Genomic DNA, 21924 nt, shown 5'->3' on the forward strand with positions numbered 1-21924 from the left:
AGATGTAATTGATTAATTTTAGAGTAGAGACTGAAGGAATACCAAAGTAGAGACACAGAATGATAGGAGTGAATGAGGGCTTTGTGTGAGGAAGACAATGCAAATTCAAATAAGAAACTTTCATCTTTATTTGATATTATCCAAGAGTTGAGATTCGACAGATACGATTGAGTTTATTGAACTAAAGATTCATTTAGTAAGTTAATCATAAATATTTGTTGTGGACCTGTTAATGCCCAGTATGCTAGGTACTAGGAATTTATTCAGTAGTGAACCAAAGTGCTTTTGTTCGTGGAGTTTACATTCTAGTAGAAGGTACTGATAGATAAAATAAGCCAATATGAATAACTGAGCAGTGATAAGTACCATAAAGGAGAGCAAACAGGTTAACAGTCTGTCAGTTATGATCCAATCAAAAGACAACATCCACAGAATATTTTCAATAGGGAAAGTTTAATAGAATTACTATTTCATAGGAATTGGAGTAAAGAAAACTCTAAAGAATATAGGAGTAGTTAGTAGGAACAGTCAGTGTTGGTATAGCTATGATAATGCCATAGTAGGGACACTTCCCTGAAAGCTAGGATCCTGGCCTTGTTGGAGAAAGTGTAGCCATATTTCACTGAATGGAAGAGAAGTCATTTGTGTTGGACTGGTGGAACTTACTGGAAATCTGACATGTAGAACTCTGAGCAAGGATTGATCAACTACAGCCCAAATGCCAGTCATCTGTTTCATGAATTTAATCGGAACATAGCCGTGATCAGTCTATGTATATGTTGCCTATAGCTGCTTTTTTTGTTACACAGAGAAAATCTTGACCTTATCAACAAGCAAAAAATATTTATCTGGCCCTTTTAAGAAAAATTCAGCCCCCTGTTTGAGAGTAAATTTGTTCTTTGGATTTCCATATCCAAGTGTGAATGTTGGGAGAGGTATTGCTAGGGACATTTCACTGCCCAAGGGTAAGAGGGAGTGACAGGGAAAGTTGTGCTTAGTTTGCTTCCTATCATCATGCATTACAAGAGCTAGGTGCTTGCAGGTTCTCTCAAATATCCTCTACCACAAAAGAGTTAATTGTGGCAATTAGAATTTAAGGTACCCTGTTCCATGTTTGCAGAAGGTACAAAAAATAACGTGTTTGGAGCAATAAATTGATAATTGGCACATAAACTGAGTGAAATTTGTGGATACTTGGAAGGGTGAGAAGGAAAGCTGTATTAAAGAGATGGCATTTGAGCACAGACCTAAATGATTAGAAAGGACGGATCACAGAAAGGGGGAGTAGCAAATGTAAAGTCCTTGAATATGGAATGTTTAAGAAAGTAAGAAGGCCCATGTTGTTGATATATCTTTTAGAGACTAGGAGAGAGAGATCAGAAAAGTAGAAGCAGATGGCCTAGGGCCATAAGGTTGTAATAGGGATATTGGCAGCTAGTTAGAAGACTGAGAGTTTTCCAGTGTGGTATTGAAAATGGTGGCTGAAACTAGGCTAGTTGTATTCATAGTGGTCTGAGAAGAGGTCAAATTCTATTTCCACTTTGAAGGTAGAGCTTCAAGACTTGCTAGTAAATTGTCTGTAGAGAAGGAACAAAGAATTAACAATGATTCAGATTGAGCCTGAACAGAAATGTTGGTTGAGGTTACTGTTTTTAAATTTGAGATTAAAAATGAATCATTGAGGCTGAGTGCCATGGTGCACACCTGTCCAGTACCTGGGAGGCCGAAGCAGGACCATCAAAAGTTGAAAGCCAGCCTCAGCAAAAGCAAGGCACTAAATAACTTAGTAATACCCTGTCGCTAATAAAATATAAAGTAGGGCTGGGGATGTGGCTTAGTGGTCAGTTGAGTTCTCTGAGTTCAATCACTGGTCATAGTAGTTCCCTCCTCCCCTTTCCCCTCCCCCCAAAAAAGGTGAGAGAAATGCAGTACAGGAAGAACAGGAATATTTCTGAACAGCTTGATGGATTTCCCTACCCTGAGATATCCAAGTGGAAATGTTGGGTATGAGTTATTGGGTATGAGTTTGGCTTTCAGGGCAGAGTTTGGCGCTTGTGAGCGGCAAAGTCATGGGGCTGAATGAAATCTGGGAAAACTGATGAAGCAACTGGAACTGAAAGATTGGGTATTCAGCATCCAGAGGATGTAAAGTCAAGAACAAGCCAGCATAGGAGTCTGAGAACAAACAGTGGAAAAAGAGGAATATCAGGGAGTAAGGTCATCGAAGTTAATGAAAGAAAATGGTTTAGGAAGATAAATGATCAACTGTGTCACATGCTGTTACTAATATTTTTATATCAGGTGTCTGTAAGGTATGTCTATATATGAATTAATTGCTTGGAATTAGAACGTGAATATTTTAAGATAGTGCACGTTGTTTCTCAAAGAGATCAAATCTATTTTTTTTTAATAGAGAGAGAGAGAAAGAGAGAATTTTTGATATTTATTTTTTATTTTTTGGCAGACACAACATCTTTGTTTGTATGTGGTGCTGAAGATCGAACTCGGGCCGCACACATGCCAGGTGAGTGCGCTACCTCTTGTGCCACATCCCCAGCCCAAGAGCAAATCTATTTACTCTCCTATTATTAGCTGTGCTTGAATTTCTCAGTTAATTTTCTTCCTCAAACTGTATATTATCAGTCTTAATTTTTAACAATTAATGGATATTGTGGGTGGCCACCATGTCCTGTGACCAGAGTTTTCCTCTCCTGATTAGTTGAGGCCCTATCAGTTACTTTCAGTGATCCTGCCAGTTTCAAGTGACTGTAGATGGTGGCCCCTATCTTGAGAGTAGTAAAAATGCCGCCAAGTGTGTCTTCATGCTTGGGCATGCCTTCCTACATCCCCAGGGATCTAGTTACCTTACCTGTCCTTGTAACCCTGGCCCTCTTGACCTTTTTTGGATGGAAATTTCTAAGAACCAGAGTCCCCCTGAATAAAATACCAGGCCAGAACCTGCTAGCTCTCTCGCGCCAGCCTCTTGTGACATTCCTAGCTCTCCCTTTTGGGGAGCTTGAGGCTGAAGGCAGAGGAGCTTTAATTCCTGGGATTTGAATTTAGAGGTAAATTGTGTGTCTGTGTTTTATTTGATACCTTAGGAAATTCACTGGAGCGACCTCTAGTTTAGCTGCCCGAGCTGGCTGCGGGCAGTAGGATATAAAATGTTTTCTCAGTGAGATTTTTATATTTCCCCAATTACTAGTAAGTTCTAAAATCTTTTCATGTTCAGTTAGCCATATGTTTTCTGTGACATGTTTGTTTTGTACATTTTTCTATTTGTCTTTACTTTTATTCTTTGCAGGAATTCCTTATACTTTATATTCATGTTTTGGTTATATGTGTTGCCTTCATTTTCTCCCAGTTTGTGGCTTATGTACCTTTTCTGATGAGTATCGCTCCTTAATTTTAGTATAGTTTATCAATTTTTTGTGGTTCATGCTTTTTCTTTTTTGGGTGTGAGTACCAGAAATCTAACTCAGGTACTGAACTACACCCCCAGCCCTAATTTGTATTTTTTATTTAGAGAAAGGGCCTCACTGAGTTGCTTAGGGCCTAACTTTTGCTGAGGCTGGCTTCGAACTCGTGATCCTCCTATCTTAGCCTCCTGAGCTACTGGGATTACAGGTGTTTACCACCGAGCCTGGCTTTTTGTTTCTTTTTACCAATAAACTTTTAAGTATCTTGTAATAGCACAGCTTCATCTTTACTTTAAAAATCTTTTTTTTTTTTTTTAAATTAAGAGAGAATTTGACGTATTGGTTAATTTAGGGAGAATTAATAGCTTTACAACACATTTGTCCTCTTTATTTTAGTATTAAAGATTCTGTGTATGTATACACTTGTGTGTATTTTAGGTCCTGTATAATTTTAGAACTCTTTTTAGATTCTTAACATTGTTCTATTGTTACTGGTATATTTTTGTTTTGTTGCAGTTGCAGGTTTTTTTAAAGGTTTTGCATTTCACATGAAATACAAAAGTTTTAAAGGTTTGCATTTCATGTCTTGAATTCAGGTGGGATTGATTTCTGTGTGTGGTTTGAGGGATCTGGTTTCACTATTTCCTACATATTCAGTTGTCTAGCACCTTTATTGAAAAGCTCAGTATTTGATTTCCAAATCATCGATGTTCCCACTTGTTTTTTTAATTGTAGCAAAATGTAAATGGCGTAAAACTAACTGTTTTTGCCATTTTGAACATATAGTTTGGTGGCATTAAATGCATTCACATTGTTAGGTAACATTTATTGCCTTCTACCTTCAGAATGTTTTTCTTCTTTCCACACTAAACTCCATGCCCACAAAATAGTAATGCCCAACTCTTTTTGCGGCTCCTAACCACCACCATTCCACTTTGTTTTTATGAAATTGACTTTTCTTGATATTTCATGTAAGTGGAATTGCATAGTATTTATACTTTTGTGAGTATCTTATTTCATTTATCATAATGTCGTTAAGGTTCATCCATGTTGCAGCATATGTCATGACTAACAAAAAGACTGAATATTTCATTGCGTATACTACATTTTGTTTATCTATTCAACTGTTGGACATTTTCGTTGTTTCTGCCTTTTGGCTATTATAAATAATGCTATTGTGAGCTTCAAAGTTTATGCTTCTTTTTCTTCTTTTAGGTACATATCTATAACAGGAATTGCTGGATATTATAGTGATTGTTTTCATTTTTTGAGGAACTACTATACTCTTTCCATAGCAGCCACACTTTTATATTCCATTGGCAATTCACACGAGTTCAAATTTCTCCACATCTTCATCAATACTTATTTTTTGTTTTTTGCTCATGACCATCTTAATGGCTACGAAGTAGTAGGTATCTCATTGTGGTTTTGATTTTATTTCTAATGATTAGTGATATTGAGTGCCTTTTCATGTGCTTATTGACTATATTTGTAAATGTTCTTTGGAGAAAGGTCTACTACAGTCCTTTGTTTTGTTTTGTTTTAATTAGGTTGTTTGATTTTTGTTGTTGAATTGTAGGAGTTTTGTATGTATTGTGGATATTTATTAGATCCTCCTCCCTCAGCCTTCCTACCCTCTGGGATTACAGGCTTGGGCCCCCTCACCTGGCCACTGTTAACTTTCAGTGTTAATGTAGTAAACATATAGCTTAGAGTTTTGCAGTTGATTTGTAATCAGTGCATCTTAGTATAGTGTCTACTACAGATACTGATAAAATGTGTTTCCTTTTAATTTATCTTATTTATTTTATTGTTATACAAGATAGCAGAAATGGTCTATTATTTAATGGAAATGCTAATGATATAATGCAGTATTTGGTGTCAGGTAGATATCAAAAAATTTAATTGCAGTTTGGAACTTACTTGCAATTTGTTGTTTTTGCCATTATCAGGAATAGAATTTTGATTTGAAGGTATCATGGAAGGACTGGTCAGGACAGGTTTGGGATTCATATATATGAGTGTGCAGAGAACCTTAACTAATTGACCTTTTCTGGTTTTCTTTAGAATGGCCAAAGTTTTCTGGTCTTGGATGAACAAAGATTTGCAAAAGAAATTCTTCCAAAATACTTCAAGCACAATAACATGGCAAGCTTTGTAAGGCAACTAAATATGTGTAAGTATGGACAGCAGTTTATTTGTTCTGCTAACCAATTACTGATTAAACCATTTTTTTCTCATTAAGATGATAAAGGAAAATTCCACACAAGCAGTGTGACTTTTTGACTGTTGTCTAATTCCAGTCTGAGTAAATTTTCAATCTTTTTCAGATGGTTTCCGTAAAGTAGTACATACTGACTCTGGAATAGTAAAGCAGGAAAGAGATGGTCCTGTTGAATTTCAGCATCCTTACTTCAAACAAGGCCAGGATGACTTGTTGGAGAACATTAAAAGGAAGGTGAGTTGTTGTTAATATTATTTAGCTAAGATTTTGACATGTATGATTGACCAATGAGCAGTTTTAGCTATTGTAATGCAGAATGTACGGAAAATACACAGGTGTTCTTTGTTAGAATGAATCAGACCAATAAAACTTTAATTAAATATTCTATCCTCCACCTTTCCCTGTGTTCATCTGTAGTGAGAGCTCATTCTTCATTTTCTTGATGAAAGGAAAATGCTTACAACATTCTGATTGAGGATGAAGAGTCATTATTACAATAGGAAGGTTCATTCCTGTGTTGACTGAAAAAAAGTCCTCATTGTAGGACTTTTTTTATTGTTTACTGATATATATCCATTGTACAGAATAAGTCCTTTGTACATGATAGGCATTAATTATTACATTTTTGAATGAATATCTTTTGGTGAAATAAGATATTTTTACTAAATCCATAAAAGGGCTGTAAACCATGAAAGAAAATGACCTACCATGTAGCCATTACTGTATAAATTTAATTAAAAGTGGAATGTGGTAATAAAAAGGCTTGAAAATTACAGGGAATTTGGCAGAAGAAAAAGAAAAAAACCCTAAGATGTTACTGCTCATGGAAACTTAGAGAAATTTTTGTTTTGTTTTGTTTTCTGATTATTTCTTGCTTTCTCTCTGGATGAACTGTGAAGTGTATTCTTTTCCTAGAATTCCACCCTGTGCTTTTAGAACAAAATCTCCATTTGAGAGTAGATCACAAAAAATTCTTATAATAGGGAAGCTTTGAATTATAATCATGGGTGTGCCGTGTATTTTTGATTTTCTAAATTTGCTTTTTGGAAGGTTTCGTTTTCAAAACCAGAAGAAAATAAAATTCGCCAGGAAGATTTAACAAAAATTATAAGCAGTCCTCAGAAGGTTCAAATAAAACAGGAAACAATTGAGTCCAGACTTTCAGAATTAAAAAGGTAAGCCATTCTTCCAAATATAATACTAATGTGTTGGGTGTTGGAGTTGTCTGGTGCATTGGTTCTTATTACTTTTGATTTGTAGTCATAGACTTAACTTTAATAATATGTTTTAATTGTGATGGTCAGGATCACATATGAACCTAAGAACATCAAAACAATTTGATAAACAAATATTACTGAAGAAACAATAAGTCTTTAGTGTAGGAAATACATTTCTACTTAGGTGTTCACAAACAAAAGAGCGCACACACAAAAAATCTTATATATTACTCATCCTTTTTTTTTTTTTTTCTTCTCCTCCTTTAAAATTCTTCCATGAGTTCTTTTAGGAAAAAGTAGGACACAAAAAGTTGGGAATAAAAGAACCCAAGAGATTTGCCCTACTTGATATTTGTTCTGCATAGGTGTGGGAGAATGTTATTTAAAGCTTTTTCTTCAAAAAGATGCTTTGTTTTGTTTTATGACATTACTTGATAGGTTTTCCTAACTTACCAAAGTAATAAGTTTATATATATATATATATATATATAAATAGAGAGAGAGAGAGAGAGAGAGAGAGAGAGAGGGGTATTTTCCTACTCTTAGTAAGCAGCTGAGATTTTTCCCTTTAATAGTTTCCAAGGGCTTGAGAGTAGTTCCTTGATGTATTCTTCACCCATTTCAGATATGGACTGATTTGCATATTCCTAACTATATTTTAAAGTAACCTTGGGCTTTGGTTCTTTTTTTGAATAAATATAAATTTCTCCATTTTGCATATTTTATTTAATCACTGAGGATGTGTCTGTTGGCTATACTTTGACCTAATTCTTTGAATCTCAATTTAGCTCTTAAGGAAATAGATCCCCAGATCATCCTTTAAGTGTTAGAGGCAATGATCTTCTCCTTTAGTAGGTAGATAATAGCATCTTTAAAGGTGCGTCTGAAAAAATATAGCAGTTATTCAGTAAGTAAGTATTAAAGAAAATCTCCTTTTCATATACCTCTGTATTTAAATCCACATTTCTTTTTGTAATAATTCAGACTGAGAAAATAGCTTTTGTGGAGATTAACAAAAGTTGAAAATTATTTAATTGGTAGATTATCTTTTATATCTTCTCACCATTTTCACTCTGCTAATGACAATGCAATTTCAATTAAGAAACAGCAAAGGAAAAGAATCTTAGTATTGGGCAAGTTATTGGTTTGACATTGTTGAATATTCCATCTTTTAAAAAAATAAAACGGTGGTTTGCATATGCTTGTTTGAGACAGTTATCAAGGTAGTTTGAGAGTCTCACTTTAGTTTGGCTTTAACAGTTATAGAATTATCTGTGTGACACTGGGCAGGTTCCCACAAATTCTCTGTACCTCAATGTCCTAATCTTTCAAGACAATTCTTCCTTACTTGGCTGATTTTAGAGAAATTTAAATGCTTAATTGAAACGTTTAGCATAGTGCCTGAAGCACATCAATTGTTCAGTAAATGTCACTTTTGTTTCCTAAGCTGATTCACAAAGTCTAACCTCACTTAAGTGATGAACATTAAAAAAGGAGTAAATTGCTTGCTGCTATATGGATATAGAAGTGTGTTTTAAGTGGTTTTTTTTTTTTATATATTTTGCCATGAATAGCAGATAATACATTTAAGAAGGAATGATTCTGGAGTTGTGTTGAGATAGTTGTCATTCCTGTATTATTGAACCAGGTTTCTGGTCTCATAAAAATACATATCATAGTGAAAACAAACATAGTTAAGTTCTCTAGGTTTGTGTTTTTTAATTCTCTAGTATTCTTAATTAAGATACTGGGGTTTGGTTTTCTGACTAAATCTTTTTGTTTATTTTATTTATTTTTTAATTATAATAGTGAGAATGAGTCCCTTTGGAAGGAGGTTTCTGAATTAAGAGCAAAGCATGCACAGCAGCAACAAGTTATTTGACTTGTTGTGACTATTGTGACTATCATTTGCATTTGTTTAATGAATTATGTGTGTAACACAAAAAAACCTCTGTTGAGTAGTTAGTAATTGATCTTTGTTTTTTATGTATTAAATACACAAAAGTAAAATTTTGAAGACAAATTAAGCCAAGTGTTATATATCCTTTTTAACAACAGCCGAAACATTTCTCATAGCTAATGATGATTGTTCTATACTCTCATATAATATCTCAGTAGCTTTTACCTGGCATAACAATTTTGAGATAGTTTATTCTTGGGAGCTTAATTAATACACTAGCCAATTTCTTAGCACTTTTTATTATTATTATTATAAAACAGTCTTACTGTGTTTTGTGGAAGATTTCCCCTTACTTTTTACTATAATAGGCATAGTTAATTTTTAAATAATTTGACCCAATTAGGAATTCAAAAGGATTTTTCAGTGGATACGATAATTAGTTTCTGCATAAAATCATAATATAATGATTACCATAATAAAATAAAATCATTAATATAATGCTGTAAAATGAATCTTAGATTTTATATTGAACCTAAAATGTGTTCTTCTGATTTAATGTTTGCATATCAACTTTCATTTGTTAATAAGAGATGAAATATAAAAATAATTAAGGCAGCTATTTTTTTCTTATGAGTAAATGAATGGACTCTAAGTTGCAGGTTTTTAAATGGGAAGATGGGGGAGAGCTTTAGCTTGTTCCTACTTGGAAGGCCCTTGAACTAAAAATAGGTCTGTGACTGACGGGATCTGGGTCTAGTGGAGCAAACTTAGAGCAGAAATAAATAGTAATTGCAGCCTTTGGCCTGTAGTCAAAATAGATTCTTCTTCTTCTTTTTTTTCAATCAATGTGCAAATTAAGGTTGAATATAGGAGAATTCAAATCTAAGTGTTTAGTTTAAATATGTGTTTTAAACATTTATATCGGGGTCTCTAATGCATACCCCTGTTAAGAATATCTGATTTAAAAGAAGACATGTATTTTAATATGTACTTAAATATTTTTCAGAAAACACAATTTTGATTAAATGTTAACTAAAAATACACCTTCATCTGTAGGGTTTTTTTTTTAAACAAGAATTATTAGTATAATAGTTACATTGCATTTCAGTTTTTCATGAACACTAATATTTTTTCATCATCAAATTTATATTTAAATATATGTGTATTGGTGAGTAGATTTGCATGATTCATGATGACAAACACTGATTTTTAATGTGCCCCTGGAATTGGCTCCTAAGTTTGCTATTTAATGTTGGCTTTTGATTAACTTAGTATATATGAGTATATACTAAGTATATAAGTATATTGAGGTACCAGTTATAGGAGTTGTCAAGTACAGAAGTTAAATGATAAAAATGTTAAATGTTGCTGGGCAAAGTGGTGGATGCCTGTAATTCAGCTACTCAGGAGGTTGAGGCAAAAAAGTTTGCAGCCAACCTGGGCAACTTAGGGAGACCTGTCTCAAAATTTAAAATAAAGGGCTGAGAACATAACTCAATCCATAGTACTGTTTTTTTGTTTTTTGTTTTTTAAAGTCTGGTGCCTATCTGCTTCAGAGAAAAAGCACTATACAACATGATCCCAGTGTCAAGAGAACTGAGGAAAGAATTTTGGGCAGTGATTTGTATTTATTTATTTATTTATTTATTTATTTATTTATTTTTTGATACCAGAGATTAAACCCAAGAGGTGCTCAACCACTGAGCCATATCACCAGCCCTTCTTATTTTTAATTTTGAGACAGGGTCGCTTTAAGTTGCTGAGACTAGCTTTGAACTTGGGATCCTTCTGCCTCAGCCTCCTGAGACACTAGGTTATAGGCATGCCACCACCATGCCTGGCTAGTGATTTGTTTTTTCTGAAATTCAGTCACTGATGTTTTTAGAAACCTGTGATAATATTTATTTTATGAATTCAAAAAATTGAAGTTGAATTGTTCCATAGATATCTTTAACCTTCAATGTTGCATTTTCACTGGCTGTTAGCATTTTTTTTTAAAATAAACAATTTAGTGTCTTTGTCATAGACTCTAATGCTGTCTTAACTCTTCAGTTAAAATGTTTTAATATTTGTTCATTGAAAAGTTGATATTGATTGTAAAGCATTCTACTTTGTAGCCATTTTTTTTTGGAGGTTGATGTGCAGTTTTAAAGCTATAGCTTAGGTATTTTTAATTTATAATATTCTATTTTAATTATTTACTTATTTCATAAAGCTTGTAAGTGAGTCTTCTGCAGATTTAAACAGTTTTTCAACATTTTTGGCCTTGATTCCTAGCCTCTCTTTGATACACTGCTTTTTATAGTTGAGTTTATGATCCTTAATTTTTTACCACCTTTAGGTAGAAAGTTGATAATGTAATTTCAAGGCATACCCTGAGTCACTCTTTCTCATGCAGCAGTATCACTTGGAAAGCTTACTAAACACAAGTATTACTTGGCTCCTTCCTCAGAATTTCAGATTCATCAGTTCTGTAATGGGGCTGATCATTTACATGTCTAACCTGTTCCCATGCCAATGCTGCTGGGCTGTGGATCACACTTTAAGAAACAGTGCTAAAAAATTTGAAAGCTTCTTCATGTTTTGATGTGTTTTAAGTTTTTCCTATAAATTTAATCACATGTCAAAGATTAAATCAGCATATCTTGATTGTGAGCAGGGAGGTTTCATAGATGGGTCTCAACAATAATCTTCATAGAACCAGCTTTTTCTGACTTCATAATTTTATGATCTGTTCTGAGAACTGGCAATTCCTTTTGCCTCTAATTATATTACGTAGTATGAGGAAAATGTTTCCTGTCAAACACCAGTTTTCTATTTTGCATAATGTGATCTTGAAATCATTTTAAGTAAAAGATAGGAACTAAAAAAAAAAAATCTGCCTGAAAGCTGGTGTGTTTTATTTTTTTCCCCTTTTCTATTAGTGTATTATACATAACAGTGGATTTATTATAATGTATTCATATGTGCACACAATAAAACAGTATAATTTATTCAATTTCATTTTCTACTGACTTCCTTCCCCATCCCCTTCTTCTAGTCTACTGGTCTCCCTTTTTTAAAATTTGTTCTAGGGGCCGGGGATGTGGCTCAAGCGGTAGCGCGCTCGCCTAGCATGCGTGCGGCCTGGGTTCGATCCTCAGCAGCACCACATACCAACAAAGATGTTGTGTCCGCCAAGAACTAAGAAAAAATAAATAAATGTTAAAATTCTCTCTCTCTCTCTGTCCCCCTCCCTCTCACTCTCTCTTTAAAAAAAAAAAAATAAATAAAATTTGTTCTAATTAGTTATGCATGACAGTAGAATGCATTTTGACACATTGTACACAAAAGGAGCACAACTTCTCATTCCTCTGACTACACGGTGCAGTCACACCATTAGTGTGATTATACATGTACACAGGGTAATAATGTCTGTCTCATTCTACCCTCCTTCCTATCCTCACTGCCCCACCTCTCTCCTCATTCCCCTCTGCACAATCCAACATTCCTTAATTCTTTCTTACCTGTCTGTGCCCACTATGGATCAGCATCTGCTTATCGGAGAAAAAGTTTATTATTTGGTTTTTTGGGGATTGGCTTATTTTACTTAGCATGATGTTTTGTAGTTCCATCCATTTGCCTGGTTCCATAGTTTAGCTATTGTGAATTGAGCTGCTGTAAAACATGATGAGGCTGTGTCAATATAGTATGCTGATTTTAAGTCCTTTGGGATAGTTGGGTCAAGTGGTGGTTCCATTCCATGTTTTCTGAGGAATCTCCATAATCCTTTCCACACTGATTGTACCTCTTTACTTTGCCACCAGCACTTTTCCTTGCCAACGCTTTATTATTGCTTATATTCTTGATAATTACCATTCTGACTAGTATTAGAGTGGTTTTGATTTGCGTTTCTCTAATTGCCAGAGATGTGCAACAGTTTTTCCTATATTTGTTGATTGGGATTGTATTTCTTCTTTGAAATGTCTGTTCAGTTCCTTGGCCCATTTATTGATTGAGTTGTTTTGTTGGTGTTGTTTTTTGAGTTTTTAATATATTCTGGATATTAATGTAGTATCTGAGGTGTACGTGGTAAAGATTTTCTTCTATTCTGTAGGCTGTCTCTTCACATTCTTGGTTGTTTTCTTTGTTGTGAAGAAGCTTTATAGTTTGAATCCATCCCATTTATCGATTCTTGATTTTATTTCTTGCCTTTTAGAAGTCTTGTTAAGGAAGTCGGTTCCTAAGCTAACATGGTGAAGATTTGGGCCTACTTTTCTTCTTTTAGGCACAAGGTCTTTTTTCTAATGCCTAAGTCTTTGACCCACTTTGAGTTTTATGCAGGGTGAGAGATAGGGGTTTAAATTCATTTTGTTACATGTGAATTTCCAGTTTTCCCAGCACCATTTGTTGAAGAGGCTCTCTTTTCTCCAATGAATATTTTTGATTCCTTTGTCTAGTATGAGATATCTATTTATGTGGGTTTGTCTCTGTGTCTTTTTTTCTCTACCATTGGTCTACGCATCTGTTTTGGTGCTAGTACCCTGCCGTTTTTGTTACTATAGCTACTGGAAATATTTTCTTGATTTTTTTCTTATGTGCCAGGTGCTGTACACTGTGTTTGTGTGTGTGTATGTGTGTATACCTATATACCTATCACTTAAATATATATTATATTACATAATATATGTAACTATATATTTAACGTTAATACAACCACTATTCCTATTCTGTTTCTCACTCCTAGAGAAACAAAAAGTTAGAAAATTCCTTTGCTGAGCATTATACAAAGGCATTTTCTTCAGCACGGCCTGCTAGACTATACTTTGTATATGGAACATACAGAACGTAGAACTTTTTCTTTTTCTCCTTCTCCCCCCACCACTTCCTTTTCCATTTATTTTTTACTTTTTGGAGATGGGGTCACACGGCATTACATGTTGCCCTGGGTGGGCTCTAACACCTGGACTCAAGTTATCCTCTACCTCGCCTCCTGCGTAGGTGGAACTGCAAGTGCCAGGCTGATATGTAGAACTTCCAGCATTCTTGATAAATTGTCCTTTTAATTGAGTTGCCCTAACCTGCTCCAACATTATTTCTAGCCTTTATTATTTAGTATCTGGGATGGGGATATATATATTTCTATATTACCAATTAGTAACTATATTTACACAGATGGTATTTGTTACTCATCTGGGAAAGATGTCGATTCTTCTAACTCCACCAGTGCAAATTTCCAGGATGATTTCACCCCATTGCACCATTCAACAAGAATTATACGGTAAGAATGAAGCCCGAACATGCCACTTCAGAATGCATCCTCTATATTTTATATATATATATAATAAAATATATGATGTGTGTGTATGAAATATATAAAATTTCACCATTTATTGATGGATTTATATGTTGGTCATGAAATGTGTATATTGACAGCATCTTTATCTATTGACAAATTAAATATTTTCCTTGCTATAATTCTTCTTGGCGTGCTTAACACTTATCGAGGGAGGTGGGATAGAGGGAAGTTAAATTTAAAACGTTCCTTTATTTTTTAATAATTTTATATTGCTGGTAGTAGTATATGATAATTCATGCATTTTCTCACTTATCTACCCAACTTTCTAAAGATATGGATAATATATACGGTTGCATATGGGATCCACTTTAAAAAACTAATAATTGGGATAGCTTATGTTTTTTATTACTTTTTAAAAAAATAAATAACAGAATAAGTAGAGTTATTGCAAATTCTTGAATATTTTGGTAAATTTTTATCTTCTGCTTTCTCACTTCTATTGCTTTGTTTCATTTTAATTTTACATGATTACCAAATATAACAATGGACTAATAACTGTTTTAATGATAGCAATTTAACAAACTTCAGAATTACTTCCCTGTTTTCATGACTAACAAGTTCTCTGTCTAGGATAATTGTGTCTGGCTCATTCTTCAGTTTCCAAACTGAAACAATTTCGGTTTGGAAGTTAATTTTCGGAATGAAGATAGGATTGATGTTGGTCTGAGAATCAATGATCTGTGATTACAGGACACCCCCCCCCCCAAAAGAAAAAAAAGCAGTTGGGGGAGATAAGTGTGTATATAGAGAAAGTGTTTACTATGTTAATTAACATTAAGGCAATCTCATTAGTTTGCATAAAGGGAAAGAAAGGGAAGTTTTTATGAGGTAGGTGCTTAATCTTGTGATAGAGACTGGGTGTATTCAAGCATGGTCTTGTCTCCACAATCTGGAAATTTCACCTCATCGATTCTTTTTTTTTTCTTTTTGGTACTGGGGATTGAAACCAGGGGCACTCAACCACTGAGCCACATCTCCAGCCCCAAAGCAGCCTCTCTTTTTCTTGAGTTTACATCTTTAAGAACTCAGGTGGGATAGGTTTGCCTGTAATTTCAGGGACATAAGAGGCTGAGGCAGGATGATCTTAAATTTGAGGCTAGCCCCAGCAATTTATCAAGCCTGGCTGAAAATTTAAAAATAAAAAGAACTGAGGATGTAGCTCAATGGTAAAGTGCCTATGGGTTCAATGTCCAGTACCAAAAAAATAAAAATACACGATGCAGCAGCAGCACACACCTGTAATCCCAGGGACTTGGGAGGTATAGGCAGGAGAATTGCCAGTTGGAGGCCAGACTCAGCAATTTATCAAGGTTCTTATCAATAGCCTGTCTCAAAATAAAAAATAGAAAGAGCTGGGGATGTAACCCAGTGGTAAAGCACCCTGGGTTTAATCCTAGTACCAAAATAAAATTAGAATAAAAAGTCTATCAATTGCTCTGAGTAAACAAAAGGGATGTTTTAGACCAGTAGTTGTGTAAACCTTTTTCTTCTTCTTCTTCTTTTTTTTTTTTTTTAAGTAGATAGCAGTAGGAAAAAGTGAAGGCTTTTTGCTTGTAAAAACATTTACTGTCTCCTGGCAACCTGCAGTGATGCTATGCAAGTCTGACAATAGATAAATGTTTTCCAATGTCATAAAACTTTACAGTAATACAGGAAAGTTACTTAACTGTTTACCTCAGGAGTTGATGTTCTTATTCTCAAGTTTGAGAAGATCTTGATTATGAGCTAACTTCATAGTATCATCCATTGTTAACAGCAGTAGAGACTGAGAGTCAAGCTGTTTTGTCCAAACTTTGTATTTTTTATACTGGAAAACTGAGATGCTCAGAGATTAAATGGCTTTCCAAAGTCATGCAGTTATCTTAGTTGTAGAGCAGGGACTAAAATATTCATCCTTGTTAGTTAAAATCCACTATGCTTTTTCCACTATGGCATGTTCTCTAACCTGATAGACTGAGGGCTGAAGCTAAATCAGATAGTGGGCTGGAAGAGTAACTCATTGGTAGAGTGCTTACCTGGTGAGCGTGGCCCTAGGTTGGATCCCTAGCACCGAAACATTAATTAATTAATCAGTTAAATAACGTATGTGGGAAGCTGTGCAAATACTATGCCATTGAAAAGAAAGCAAAATAAAAAGTCCCCAAGAATCATAGAATGTTTGAAAAGTAAGTTGTATTTTTAAGGCATATATAATGGGGTCTGATAACGTATAGTCAGTACAAATGTATTCTTCTAATGAAGTTACCTACTTTTCAACTGGAATGTGGGCATATTTAAGGTGAGACTGCTACAGTTGGTGGGTGTATGTGATCACGCAGTGTGTAAATAGAGTTTGGATTAGGCCAGGGAGGAACACTCAGGCCTATAGGACCCAGGAATCAAGAGGACAGGTAGTAGATAAACTGAAGAACAAATGGTGATTTTAAAAAGGGGCACGAGACAAGACAAAATGGTCTTGCTACAGGTCAGTAGCTCCCACACAGTAGTTCTGTGGACATTCCAGTGTTTGCTGTCTTAAACTGTATAAAGAAAAAACCATTTTGGTTGGGAATTGGGATTAAGATTTAGGTCTTAAATTCAGGTTTCTTACACAGGGTTACAATTTGTTGTATCATAGGTGAGGTCTGGATACAAGACAGAAATAGCACAGTCTACACAGTGGCATTTAAAAAGGGCACTCCCCCTCGGGATTGAACCTAGGGGTACTTGACCACTGAGCCACATCCCACATCCCCAGCCCTTTTTTTGTATTTTATTTAGAGACAGGGTCTCACTGAGTTGCTCAGGGCCTTGCTAAATTGCTGACACTGGCTTTGAACTTTCAATCCTCCTGCCTCAGCCTCCTAAACTGCTGGGATTACAGGTGTGCGCCACTGAGCGCCACAGCATTTTTTTTCTTAAAACAAATCAGAACATGAGTATTACCCTCATAATGATGATCTGTTTTTCTCTGAAGTCTTATTTTTTTTCTTGTTCTATATATTGCTGTAAATACTCAAATTGAAATAAAAAGTCTTTGCCCTAAAATAAATAAAAAATAAAGAAGGGCCATACACACTAAGCTTCAGCTGATAGAATGCAAGAATGTGAGCTCAATGTTGTCAGACATTTTTATTTTTCAAAAATTTGATAGATGGATTCTTCTTTAGCTGTATGTGTTCTAAATTAAATCAGTGTGTAAGCAGGCCTAGAGAATAAAAATATAAGACAAATTTGTTTTCCTCTATTTTATTTGGCAAAGCTAACTACAAATCGACCACCTCTTTGCAAACTCTAAGGAAATAGTTGGTATGTTGACTGTTGTGGACTGTTCCCACCTCCAAGGGTTCACTTAGGGTACCACATATTGTTTAAAGATTTTAGTCCAGAAATGGTTGCCCTCTTTTCACAAAGCAGTAGATTATTTGAATGTTTTATTTAGAGGTAGCAAATTCACATTAGTATGTAAGAACATAATATCTGAGTTTCCTTTAATTCCCTAAAGAATATAGCAGGAATTGAATAGAGATAATTTTATGGTTAGCTTCTAGTGAAGATTAATGTTTTTAATGTAATAAACATATATGAGAAGATTTTCTGGGAAGAAAAAATGCCAATGTATTATTCCAGGCAAACATTATAATAATAGAGGCAGAATGTTCAGCCTCCTTGAAGCTTTGCTCTGTCTGTTCACAAAATCAGATAGGCTGAGAACAAGCTGCAAGGCATGCACAAGAGTTATAATTAACATGAACTGGAGAAAGAGTCAGTGGCTCTGCTTCATGTTGAATTCCATTTGATCTTAATTGAAAGGAGGCTCAGAGTTACAGGAAACAGATCCTTGCATTGAAAAGGCCATGGTAATGTGTTTAGAATTTCCCAAGAAACAGAAAGGGATCTTGAGAGTACAGACATTTGAAGGGGAAGCTAAGCTCTTAACACCTCCCAGAAGCAGAATGCTCTGCCCTGCTTTGAAGGCCTTGGCTCTGTGGTTGATTTTCTCCTCCTCTAATTTTATTTTGAAGTGAGTTGTTCTCTACAACACTATGTCAATTTGTTTTCTCTTAATTTTCTTCTAGTGCTTAGTTACCCGTCACAGCCTACCCATTTCTTTGAACTTATTTTTTTTAATAGTTAAACTGTTTCAAATAAAGTATTGAAGTAGGAACAGGTGGAATGAAGCAATGAAAAGTAAAAGTCGACTCATGGAATCTTTACTTTTAGCTTCCCAAGCACTGCTTTCAAAGAATACAAAATATGAAGGGAGCAAGGGAAAATACCAAAGCAAACCAAAACAAAACAACAAAACAAAACAAAATAAATTAAAAAAAAAAACAAAACAGCAACCATAGCACCATAAACACATAAGTGTGAGCACATTCTCTTGAGAGAGACAGGTAATACCTGTTGCTGAAATAATGTAACATTTTGGAAGGACAATCTTACCTTTTACAGTACCTGATGGAAGGACTAAGTGGGCAGAAGAGAACCCCATGAAAAGCTAATGGTGATTGATGAGTGACTTATGTATATGAAAGTTTGAAAAATATAAAGCTGCTATGAGCACTAGAGGAAAAAGCTAAAACCTAGAAGCTGATTTCATTATTTTTTCCATGCCTCATTAAATAAGTTACACATTTTTTTCAGATAAGCAAATAAGCACTTTGATGTCACTGATGTATTAAATATTTGTTAAGTGCCCAGACAATAGTTAGGTATTGTGAGAATTTAATAGCTATAATTAAAACAAATGTACCAGTGAATACTGACTTAAATCCTTTTTAAACATATGGGGATGGAAATAAAGAAAAGGGCTGGGGATGTAGCTAAGTGGTAGAGTGTTTGTCAAGAAATGCGAGGTCCTGGGTTGGGACTGTAGCTGAGTGGTAGAGTGCTTGCCTAGCATACATGAGGCACTAGGTTTGAACCCCAGCACCACATAAATACAAACAAATAAAATAAAGGTATAAAAAATAAAATAACATTATTAAAAAAAAAAAAAAAGAAATGCAAGGTCTTGGGTTTGATCTTAAGTGCTGCCACAAATGAGTGTGTATGTGTGTGTGTGTGTGTCTGTTTACCTATATAAAACAAAGGACTCCCACCCATAGAAACCTATATTGTCTTCCCAAAAGATGATCATGAAAGATTTCTAGGTTGAGTTACTAGCACTAAACTAAAACTGAACATTCACCTACCCATTTCTTTTTATTGTCCCCAGTACTGTGGAACTCTACCAGGGTTGCTCTACCACTGAGCTACAACCTCTCGCCTATTTATTTATTAATGGTACTGGGGATTGAACTCAGGGGCACTTGACCACTGAGCCACATCCCCAGCACTATTTTGTATTTATTTAGAGACAAGGTCTCACTGAGTTGCTAAGCACCTTGTGGTTGCTGAGGCTGGCTTTGAACTTAGGAACCTCCTGTCTCAGCCTCCAGAGCCACTGGGATTACAGGTGTGAAGCACTGTGCCTGGCCCCCTTTTATTTTTTATTTTAAATATTTGTACAGTCTTGATAAATTGCAACCTTCCTGCCTCAGCGTGTGCTACTGTGCCTGGCCCATTCTTCAAAGTAGATTGTCAGTTATCAAAATTTTACGAAATTATTGATTTTTTTTATGATAACTTATGTTTTTTCCTCAAATGGAAGTTAGATAAGAGAAAATAATGGTAAACCACAGCAGAGAAGAATTTTAAGTTAGAATTTAGGTTCTTCAATGAGATGATATTTCATTTCTGGATTTGTTCATTGAATATATACATATTCATATTTATATATACACTATCATATTTACATGTGTATTCATACACACAAATTTTTCCCCTCAGTACTGAGGATTGAACCTAGAGGCACTCTACCACTGAGCTATATCCCCAACACTGCTAAATTGATAAGGCTGACCTTGAATTTACTATCTTCCTGCCTTAGTATGTGGAATTACAGGTGTGCACCACCTCAAACTAATATGTAAGGAATACTTACTTTATGTTCAGTGCTCTGAAAGGTATAGGGGGCCAAGATGATGGGCAAAGTAAACAAGAACTCTATTCTCATGGAGCATCCACTGTAGTGTTAGAGAAGCAGAATGAATAAGTAGATGTATAGGCGAGCAACAATATTTCAAATACTTAAACTGTACAGATTGAAGTAACATGGAGTCTCTTTCTTCTTGGTTTATTGCTTTTTGCCCCTGGAATGCTTTCAATTTAAATTTATTGGCTAAATGCATCTGTTCCTAAAACTGTACGTAAGAGAAAAAAGAGATAATGTAAAAATTAAAATGTCATCAATCTGGCTTTAAGAGCAAAAGGAAATGGATTCTTGGCTGAAGATTAAGTAAGAAAACAGTGGAGAAATTTTCAACAGTTACAGATTTAGCCAGCAGTTTTGCCTGGACTAAGACTGTAAACAATTTGTACTTTTAAGTTCTCCAAATTCTGTCATAATGATATTTTACAATTAAAGCATTGCCAAATCCATGCCCTTGAAGGTTTTTCTAAGCTTTCCCCCCCTTTTTTCTCGGTCCTCATAATTATTTAAATTTTATTTTTGTACTTTTTGAAGTTTCTATTTTATATTTATTTTTCCCTATTACTCCAATTTGACCCCCTGTTCCCCCTGTTGGAGTTAATAGAAGCATGTTTTGGCAGATTATTTGGCCTATTTTCAGTCCAAAGCCCTCTCCACACCCCCACCCCATCTGGGGAATTGAGGATCATATCCATTGCCTTGAGCATGCTGGGCAAGTACTCTATGAGTGAACATAGGCTCTCAGTCCTATTTTTGCAATTTTACATTAAGATAGCATCTCAAGGGGCTGGGTGAGCTAGTGCATGCCTGTAATCCCAGTGGCTTGGGAGGCTGAGGCAGGAGGATTGAAAGTTCAAAGCCAGCTTCAGCAATTTAGGGAGGCCCTTTCTCAAAAAAAAAAAAAAAAAAAAAAATTTTTTTTTTTTTTTTTTTTTTTAAATGGTTGGGGAAGTTACTCAGTGGTTAAGAGATCCTCTATTCAATTCCTGGAAGATAACAACAACAACAAAAAAAGAGAGAAAAAGATAGGTTCTCATTGAGTTTCTGTGGGGGGCTTAAACTTTGAATTCTCCTGCCTCAGCCTTCAGACTTGTTGGGATTAGAAATGTCCATCATCGGGCCTGGTTAGAATTCTTATCAACATTTTCAAGCACATTTTTCGTTATGTTCTTACAGATACATAATACAATAGAGGTCTATAGAATATATCAGCTAGGACCAAATAAAACACAAAAGATGGTTAAATTTAGTAGATTATGATTTATAGGCTGTTTCCATTAGAGTGATTTATTTTGTTAACATCATGTCTAATAACTTACTTAACATACATGGAAATGTTTTGGAAATAAGTTCAGTAAGCATTAGGAATAAATATGGAATGCTTTATTTTGTCTATTATTGGCTCTAGGGTCCATTGTGTTTTTTGTTTGTTTGTTTGGTTTCGGTATTGGGTATTGAACCCAGAAGTGGTTATTCTTCTGAGCTGTATTCCAAGTTTTTTTAAACTTTTATTTTGAGACAGGGTCTCACTAAGTTGTCTCGGGTGGCTTGATTTTCAGTTATTTCACCTTAGCCTCTGGAGTAGCTGGAATTACAAGTGTGCATCCTTGCACTCAGCTTCTTTCAGTTTTCTTAAGGGAAAAAGCCAGAGACAGAACAGTTTTGATAAGGTATACCTTTGTTTCAATAGGAGGAAGGAAACAATATATGAATTGATTTGCATTAAAGACCAGGAGACGGTAGGTAGGACTGTGACAACACTGGTTGATGCTGAGAATTAGGTGGATGTGTATAAGTTGTGGGAAAGATC

The 21924-nt window shown here is 35.0% G+C and overlaps 1 protein-coding gene across 1 annotated transcript in view; it reads left to right on the forward strand.

The window, feature by feature from the left end:
* Positions 1-21924, forward strand: part of LOC144366096 (heat shock factor protein 2-like) — a 224716-nt gene that overhangs the window by 4669 nt on the left and 198123 nt on the right. Inside the window, exons 2-5 of the mRNA XM_078019455.1 lie at positions 2465-2524; positions 5487-5595; positions 5750-5877; positions 6694-6818. Coding sequence (XP_077875581.1) covers positions 2465-2524; positions 5487-5595; positions 5750-5877; positions 6694-6818 — 422 coding nt within the window. The remainder of the gene's footprint in view (positions 1-2464; positions 2525-5486; positions 5596-5749; positions 5878-6693; positions 6819-21924) is intronic.

The sequence above is a fragment of the Ictidomys tridecemlineatus genome, chromosome 8 (genome assembly GCF_052094955.1).
Source record: "Ictidomys tridecemlineatus isolate mIctTri1 chromosome 8, mIctTri1.hap1, whole genome shotgun sequence".
Lineage (NCBI taxonomy): Eukaryota > Metazoa > Chordata > Mammalia > Rodentia > Sciuridae > Ictidomys > Ictidomys tridecemlineatus.